The sequence below is a fragment of the Zosterops lateralis genome, assembly GCF_965231275.1.
Source record: "Zosterops lateralis genome assembly, chromosome: 37".
NCBI classification, from domain to species: Eukaryota; Metazoa; Chordata; class Aves; order Passeriformes; family Zosteropidae; genus Zosterops; species Zosterops lateralis.
The window spans coordinates 1,008,550-1,018,155 of NC_139797.1; the positions used below are offsets into that span (position 1 = coordinate 1,008,550).

The 9,606-nt window shown below is 56.5% G+C and overlaps 1 protein-coding gene across 1 annotated transcript in view; it reads right to left on the reverse strand.

Moving 5' to 3' along the window:
• Positions 1–9,598, reverse strand: part of PRR12 (proline rich 12) — a gene marked incomplete at its 5' end in the record, with an annotated part of 33,770 nt that extends 24,172 nt beyond the window's left edge. Inside the window, 3 exon segments of the mRNA XM_083882146.1 lie at positions 217–378; positions 4,035–4,147; positions 9,513–9,598. Of these exon segments, the coding sequence (XP_083738272.1) occupies positions 217–378; positions 4,035–4,147; positions 9,513–9,598 (361 nt within the window).
• Between the last annotated feature and the right edge of the window lie 8 nt (positions 9,599–9,606).

Below are 9,606 nucleotides of genomic sequence, written 5' to 3' on the forward strand. Positions count from 1 at the left end.
GGACCCTCTGGAATAAATGGGGACACCCCTGGGGTTAAGTGGGGACCCCCTGGGACAACTCAAAGGTGCCTGGGGTACATTGGGACCCTCCCAGTGCAGCACAAACCCCCAGCAGGACAAAATTACAATATCCCCTTCCCCACCCCAAAACAAAACAAAACCCGCCCCCAGACCTCCCCAGAGCCCCCAGACCCCCCCAAGACCCCCCAGACGCACCGGTCTGCCAGGAGGGCGTGCGGAACTGCGAGAGCAGGGAGGAGGCCGAGGGGCCGGGCTGGGGGCCCCGCGACTCCAGCGCCGAGATCAGGTTCATCACCGAGGCGTCGGGGGCCGCGCCCCCCGCGTGGTGCAGCCCCGTCTCGAAGAGCCCCGACAGCCCTGGGGACAGGGGACACCGTGGGGACACTGTGGGGACACCTGGGGACACCTGGGGACACCTTGGGGACACCCTGGGGGAAACCTTGGCCCCCTCCAGGGACAGGGGGTGTCATGGAGGGGACACTTCTGGGTGACCCCGAGTGGTGCAGCCCCGTCTCAAAGAGCCCCGACAGCCCTGGGGACACCTTGGGGACAACTGGGGGACACCTGGGGACACCCTGGGGACACCTTGGCCCCCTCCAGGGACAGGGGATGTCATGGAGGGAACAGTTTGGGGTGACCCCAGAGCCCTGGGGACATGGGGACACCTTGGGGACACCTTAGGGACATCTCGGCCACCTCCAGAGACAGGGGATGTCATGGAGGGAACAGTTCGGGGTGACCCTGACAGCACTGGGGACACAGGGACACTTTGGGGACACCTGGGGACACCTCAGGGCCACCTCGGCCACCTCCAGGGACAGTGGATGTCATGGAGGGGACACTTCTGGGTGACCCCGAGTGGTGCAGCCCCGTCTCAAAGAGCCCCGACAGCCCTGGGGACACCATGGGGACAACTGGGGGACACCTGGGGACACCCTGGGGACACCTTGGCCCCCTCCAGGGACAGGGGGTGTCATGGAGGGGACACTTCTGGGTGACCCCGAGTGGTGCAGCCCCGTCTCGAAGAGCCCCGACAGCCCTGGGGACACTGGGGACACCGTGGGGACACCTGGGGACACAGGGACACCTTGAGGACACTGTGGGGACACTTGGGGACACCTTAGGGACACCTTGGTCCCCTCCAGGGACAGGGGATGTCATGGAGAGAACAGTTCGGGGTGACCCCAGAGCCCCGGGGACACGGGGACACCTTGGGGACAACTGGGGACACCTGGGGACACCTCAGGGACACCTCAGCCACCTCCAGGGACAGGGGATGTCATGGAGAGAACAGTTTGGGGTGACCCCAGAGCCCTGGGGACACGGGACACCGTGGGGACACCTGGGGACACAGGGACACCTTGGGGACACCCTGGGGACACCTCGGCCACCTCCAGGAACAGGGGATCTCATGGAGGGAACAGTTTAGGGTGACCCCAGAGCCCTGGGGACATGGGGACACCCTGGGGACACCTGGGGACACCTCGGGGACACCTGGGGGACACCCTGGGGACACCAGAGCTGTGACCCACCCCCCTTAGGGACAGTTCAGGGTGACCCCAGAGCCCTGGGGACACGGGGACACCTTGGGGACACCCTGGGGACACCTTGGGTAATGCACAGACACTCGGTGGTGACACAGTGACAAAAGGGACCCAGAGACTTTGGGGATGTGATGACAAAGTGCCACAAAGGGTTGGGGTGACACGAGGTCGGGGTGACACAGGGACATGGGGACACGGGGCTGGGATTTTGGGGAGGTTTTGGGGTGAGCGGAGGGCAAAAGGAGGTGACAAAAATGGGGGAGAAGGAGGAAAAAATGGTGGGAAATGTGAGGGGAGAAAAGGTGGGAAATGTGAGGGGGAAAAGTGGGGAAATGTGAGAGGGAAAAAGGTGGGAAATGTGAGGGGAAAAGGGGAAATGTGAGGGGAGAAAAGGCAGGAAACATGAGGGGGAAAATAGTGAGAAATGTGAGGGGGAAAAGGGCGGGAAACATGAGGGAAGAAAATGGCGGGAACCCTGAGGGGAAAAATGGCGGGAGACATGAGGGGAAAAAGGTGGAAAATGTGAGGGGAAAAAGGGCAGAAACACTACGGGAAAAACGGGAAATATAAGGGAAGAAAGGGTGAGAAACGTGAGGGGAAAAAGGGCAGGAAACTTGAGGGGACAAAAATGGTGAGGAACATGATGGGAAAAATGGTGGGAAATGTGAGGGGAAAAACAGCAAATGTAAGGGAAGAAAAGGCAAGAAATGTAAGGGGAGAAAAGGGCGGGAACACTGAGGGGGAAAAGGGTGGGAATGTGAGGGGAGAAAATGGGAAACATAAGGGAAGAAAGAGTGAGAAACATGGGGGGAAATGTGAGGGGAAAAAGGGCGGGAAACGTGAGGGGAGAAAAGGGCGGGAAACGTGAGGGGAGAAAAGGGCGGGAAACGTGAGGGGAGAAAAGGGCGGGAAACGTGAGGGGAGAAAAGGGCGGGAAACGTGAGGGGAGAAAAGGGCGGGAAACGTGAGGGGGAAAAAGGGCGGGAAACGTGAGGGGAGAAAAGGGCGGGAAACGTGAGGGAAAAAAAGAGTGGGAAACCTGAGGGGAAAAAAGCAGGAAATGAGAGAGGGAAAAAGGCAGGAAACGTGAGGGGAAAAAGAGCGGGAAATGTGAGGGAAAATGGGCAGAAACACAACGTGAAAAACAGGAAATATAAGGAAAGAAAGGGCAAGAAACGTGAGGGGAAAAATGGAGGGAAACATGAGGGAAGAAATGGTAAGAAACGTGAGAGGAGAAATGGGCAGGAAACATGAGGGGAAAAAGGTGGAAAATGTGAGGGGAAAAACTACATGAAATGTGAGGGGAAAAAGGCAGAAACATGATGGGAAAAATGGGAAATATAAGGGAAGAAAAGGCAGGAAACGTGAGGGGTTAAAGGGAGAGAAACGTGAGGGAAAAAATGGGAAGTGTAAGGGAAGAAAGAGTGGGAAACATGAGGGGACAAAAATGGCGGGAAACGTGAGGGGTTAAAGGGAGGAAAACGTGGGGGGAAAATGGTGAGAAAAGTGAGGGGAAAAGGGCAGGAAAAGTGAGGGGAAAAATGGTGGGAAATGTGAGAAGAGAAATGGCAAATGTAAGGGAAGAAAGAGTGAGAAACATGAGGGGAAATATGGCGGGAAATGTGAGGGGAGAAATGGAGGGAAACATGAGGGAAGAAAGGGCAGGAAACTTGAGGGGGAAAATGGGTGACAGTGGGTGACAGTCCATGACAGTGGGGTGACAATGGGTGACAATAGGGTGACAATGGGAGTGACAGGAGGTGACAATACGTGACAGTAAGTGACAGTAGGTGACAATGGAGTGACAATAGGGTGACAGCAGGTGACAACAGGGTGACAGTAGATGACAGTAGGTGACAATGGGTGACAGTAGGGTGACATTAGGTGACAGTAGTTGAGAGTGGGGTTACAGTAGGTGACAGTAAGTGACATCAGGTGACAGCAAGGTGACAATTGGGTGACAGTAAATGACATCAGGTGACATCAGGTGACACAGGTGACAGCAGGCGACAATAGGCTGACAATGGCATGACATCAGGTGACACAGGTAACAGTAAGGTGACAATGAGGTGACAGTGACAGGTAGCAGTAGGTGACAGTAGGTGACAGCAGGTGCCAGTAGGTGACAGCAGGTGACAGTGGGGTGAGAATAGACAACAGTAGGTGATAGTGGGTGACAGTAGGTGACACAGGTGACATTGGTGCCATCAGGTGACACAGGTGCCATCAGGTGACAGTGAGGTGAGAGTAGATGACAGCAGGTGACAGTGAGATGACAGTAGGGTGACAGTGGGATGTGGGATGGCAGTAGGTGACAGTGAGGTAACAGTAAGTGACAATAAAATGAAAACAGATGACAGTAAGGTGACAGTAGGTGACAACAGATAACAGTAGGTGATAGTGGGGTTATAGCAGGTGACAGTAGGTGACACAGGTGACAATGAGGTGACACAGTGACACAGGCCGTACCTGGCGGGTGGTGGTTGGCCGCATAGCCCTGCAGCGGGTGGGGGGCTCCGTAGGGCTGTCGGTGCAGCAGGTCGGGGTCAGGGTGAGACCCCCGCGAGCCCCCGTACACCAGGCTGGGGACAGGGACAACAATGTCACAGGTGTCACACAGTGTCACATCCCCCCCTCTGACAGATCCCTCCTCCCTCACAGAGCCCCCGTACACCAGGCTGGGGACAGGGACAGCAATGTCACAGTGTCACACAGTGTCACATCCCCCCCTCCCTAACAGAGCCCCCTGTACACCAGGCTGGGGACAGCAATGCCACAGTGTCACACAGTGTCACACACCATTGTCACACCCTCACAGAGCCCCCTCGTACACCAGGCTGGGGACAGGGACAACAATGTCACACAGTGTCACATCTCCCCCTCTGAAACATCCCCCCACCCTCACAGAGCCCCCGTACACCAGGCTGGGGACAGCAATGTCACAGTGTCACACAGTGTCACACATTGTCACATCCCCCCTCCCTCACAGAGCCCCGCCGTACACCAGGCTGGGGACACAGAGGGGACACAGGTGTCAGAGGTGTCACACAGCAGTGTCACACCCTCACAGAGCCCCCGCACACCAGGCTGGGGACAGCAGTGTCACAGGTGTCACACATTGTCACACCCTCCTCCCTCACAGAGCCCCTCCGTGTCACAGGATGGGGACACACAGGTGACACAGGTGTCACATCCACGGCCCTCGCAACCCCCCCCCACCCCCCACCTTATACACGTGTTGAGGACAGGTGTGACACCCACAGGTGTGTGACACGCAGGTGTGGCATGTGGGACACAGGTGTGACACAGCCGCAGGTGTGACAGGTGTGGCACACACAGGTGGCACACACACAGGTGTGACACAGCCACACACAGATGTGACACACACAGGTGTGACACACACACACACACACAGGTGTGACACAGCCACACACAGATGTGACACACACAGGTGTGACACACACATACAGGTGTGACACAGCCACACACAGATGTGACACACACAGGTGTGACACACACATACAGGTGTGACACAGCCATGCACAGGTGTGACACGCATGCACACAGGTGTGCCAGGCAGTGACACACAGGTGTGACACACGCACACAAACGTGTGAAACAGGCGTGACACAGCCACAGGTGTGACACATGCACACACGCACAGAGGTGTGACACACACAGGTGTGTGACACACACACGCACAGGTGGGACAGACATAGGTGTGACACACACAGGTGTGACACACACACAGGTGTGTGATACATACACGCACAGGTGTGTGATACATACACGCACAGGTGTGACACGCACAGGTGTGTGACACACGCACAGGAGTGACACATATATGCACAAGTGCGACACATATACAGGTGTGACATGCACACGCACAGGTGTGACACACACAGGTGCGACACACACACAGGTGTGACACACACACACAGAGGTGTGACACATGCACACACACACACACAGGTGTGACACACACACACAGAGGTGTGACACATGCACACACACACACACAGGTGTCACACTCACGCACAGGTGTGACACACCCAGACCTGTGTGGGGCACCCCAATGTCCCCTCGCCCCGGGGACCCCAAATCTCACCCTTGGGGTGTCCCAACCCCCTCCAATCCCAGAGAATGGGGGGCAGCACCCCAAACCCTCCTGGGACACCCCAAATCCTCCTGGGACACCCCAAACCCTCCTGGGACACCCCAAATCCTCCTGGGACACCCCAAAAATCTGATACAACAGGACCCCAACACCCCAAATCCTGGGACACCCCAAATCCCAGGGCACCTCAAATCCTGCTGCACCCCAAAACCTGCTGCAGCCCAGCACCCCAAACCCTCCTCCAGCCCAAATCCTGGAGCACCTCAAATCCTGCTGCACCCCAAAATAGGACACAATGTGACCCCAGCACCCCAAATCCTGCTGCACCCCAAAATCTGATACAACGGGATCCCAACACCCCAAATCCTGGGACACCCCAAGTCCTGGAACACCCCAAATCCTGCTGGACCCCAAATCCTGGAACACCCCAAATCCTGCTGGACCCCAAATCCGATACAACGGGACCCCACCATCCCAAACCCCAGAGCACCCCAAATCCTGGAACACCCCAAATTCCAATACAATGGGAGCCCAGCACCCCAAATCCCAGAGCACCCCAAATCCCAGAGCACCCCAAATCCTGGAACACCCCAAAATCCAGCACAACGGGACCCCAGCACCCCAAATCATGCGACACCCCAAACCCTGGAACGCCCCAAATCCCGGGACACCCCAAATCCAATACAACAGGATCCCAACACCCCAAATTGTGGGACACCCCAAATCCTGCAGCACCCCAAATCCTCCTGCATCCAAAATCCAATACAACGGGACCCCAGCGCCCCAAATGCTGCGACACTCCCAATCCTGGGACACCCCAAATCCTGTGACATCTCACATCCTCCTGCACCCCAAATCCTGGAGCATCTCAAATCCTGCTGCACCCCAAAATCAGACACAATGTGACCCCAGCACCCCAAATCCTGGAACATCCCAAATCCTGGGACACCCCAAATCCTGCTGGACTTAAAATCCAATACAACGGGATCCCAGCACCCCAAACCCCAGAGCATCCCAAATCCTGGGACGCCCCAAAATCCAGCACAACGGGACCCTGGGACACCCCAAACCCCAGAGCATCCCAAACCCTGGAAGACTCCAAATCCTGCTGCAGCCCAAAATCTGTTACAATGGGACCCCTGCACCCCCAAACCCCAAATCCTGCTGCACCCCAAACCCTGGTACAGCGGGAGCCCTGCACCCCAAATCCTCCTGCACCCCAAATCCTGGACACCCCAAATCTTTCTCCACCTCAAATCCTGCTACAATGGGACCCCAGCACCCCAAATCCTGCAGCACCCAAAATCTGATACAACAGGAGCCCAGCACCCCAAACCCTGGGACACCCCAAAACCTGGGACACCCCAAAACCTGGGACACCCCAAAACCTGGTACAGCAGGATCCCTGCACCCCAAATCCTGCTGCCCCCACTACAGGGGTGTCACCCTGAGATCCCAAATCTCAATCTAATGGGACCCCAGCACCCCAAATCCCAGTCTAATGGGATCCCAGCACTCCAATAATCCTGGGACACCCCAAAATTTCTGGTGCAATGGGATAGCAGCACCCCAAAACTCCCGGTGTAAAGGGATCCCAGCACCCCGACACTGCTGGGACACCCCAAATCCCAGTGAAACGGGATCCCAGCACCCCAATAATCCAGAGACACGTGAAATCCTGGTCTAACAGGATCCCAGCACCCCAAAATTCCTGGTGTAATGGGATCCCAGTGACCCAAATGCCAGTATGACAGAATTGCAGCACCCCAACACTGCTGGGACACCCCAAAATTCCTGGTGTGACAGGATCCCAGCACCCCAAAATTCCTGGTGTAATGGGATCCCAGTGACCCAAATGGCAGTATGACAGAATTGCAGCACCCCAACACTGCTGGGACACCCCAAATCCTGGTGTAACGGGATCACAGCACCCCAAATCCTGGTGTAACGGGATCACAGCACCCCAAATCATGGGACACCCCAAATCCTGAGACATCTCACATCCTCCTGCACCCCAAATCCTGGAGCGTCTCAAATCCTCCTGCACCCCAAAATCAGACACAATGTGACCCCAGCACCCCAAATCCTGCTGCAGCTCAAATGCAGGAACACCCCAAATCCTACTGGACTCAAAACCCAATACAATGGGATCCCAGCACCCCAAATCCTGGGGCACCCCAAATCCTGGGACACCCCAAATCCTGCTGCACCCAAAATCCAATACAACGGGACCTCAGCACCCCAAATCCTGGGACATCCCAAATCCTGCTGCACCCCAAAAACCAGCACAACGGGACCCTGGGACACCCCAAACCCCAGAGCATCCCAAATCCTGGAACACCCCAAATTCCGGAACGCCCCAAATCTGAAGCACCCTAAAATCTGATACAACATGATCCCTGGACCCCAAATCCTGCTCCACCCCAAATCTTTCTCCACCCCAAATCCTGCTACAACGAGACCTCAGCACCCCAAAATCCAATACAACAGGATCCCAGCATCCCAAATCCTGGGACATCCCAAATCCTGCTGCACCCCAAAATCCAGCACAACGGGACCCTGGGACACCCCAAATCCTGGGACACCCCAAATCCTGGGACACCCCAAATCCTGCTGGACCCAAAATCCAATACAATGGGACCTCAGCACCCCAAAACCCAGAGCATCCCAAATCCTGGGACACCTCAAATCTTGCTGGACCCAAAATCCAATACAACGGAGTCCCAGCCCCCCAAAATTCCTGGTGTAAAGGGATTCCAGCATCTTAATTCCCAGTATGCCAGAATCCCAGCACCCCAACACAGCTGAGACACCCCAAAATTCCTGGTTTAATGGGATCCCAGCACCCCAACACTCCAGGGACACCCCAATTCCCAGCCCAGCTCTCCCCTCAGCACCCCAAAATTCCTGCTGTGGTGAGATCCCAGCACCCCAAATCCCAGTATAATGGGATCCCATATCCCTAAATCCAGGTGTAACGGGATTCCAGTACCCCAACACTGCTGGGACACCCCAAATCCTGATCTAACAGGATCCCAGCACCCCAATTCCCGGTGTAAAGGGATTCCAGCACCCCAATACTCCAGGGAGATCCCAAATCTCAGTGCAACAGGATCCCAGCACCCCAAAATTCCTGATGTAATGAGATCGCTGCATTCCAATTCCCAGTGTGACAGAATCACAGCACCCCAATAATCCAGGGACACCCCAAGTCCCAGTCTAATGGGATCCCAGCACCCCAAATTTCCCAGTGTAAAGGGATTCCAGCACCCCAACACTGCTGGGACACCTCAATTCTCCATGGAGCAAAATCCCAGCACCCCAAATCCTGGTCTAACAAGATCCCAGCCACTCAATAATCCATGGACACCCCAAAATTCCTGGTGAAATGGGATTCCAGCACCCCAAATCCTGGTCTAACAAGATCCCAGCACCCCAAATCCCAGTGTAACAGAATAGCAGCACCCCAGTAATCCAGGGACACCCCAAAATTCCCGGTGTAACGGGCTCCCATCACCCCAACACTGCTGGGACACCCCAAATCTCGCTCTAACAAACTCCCATCACCCCAATTCCCCGTGTAACAGAATCCCAGCACCCCAGCACTGCAGGGACACCCCAACTCCCAGCCCAGCGCTCCCCTCAATCCCCCTCAAAACGAACCCCAAACCCCCCAAATTTCGATACCTCCCCCCTCACCGCACCCCAAAATCCCCTCAATCCCTCACGAACCCCCGAACCCCCTCTATTCACCGGTTGTCCCCTCAGGGCCCCTCCCGGAGCCGCTTCTCCCCTCAGGGCCCCGCCGCCCCTCAGAGCCCCCCCCTCACCTGGCCTTGGCCGAGCGCTCGTAGCTCCAGCCGGGCCCGGCGCTGAGCGGGTCCCCGAACCCGGCGGCCGGGTAGTTCCTGTCCATGGGGGCGG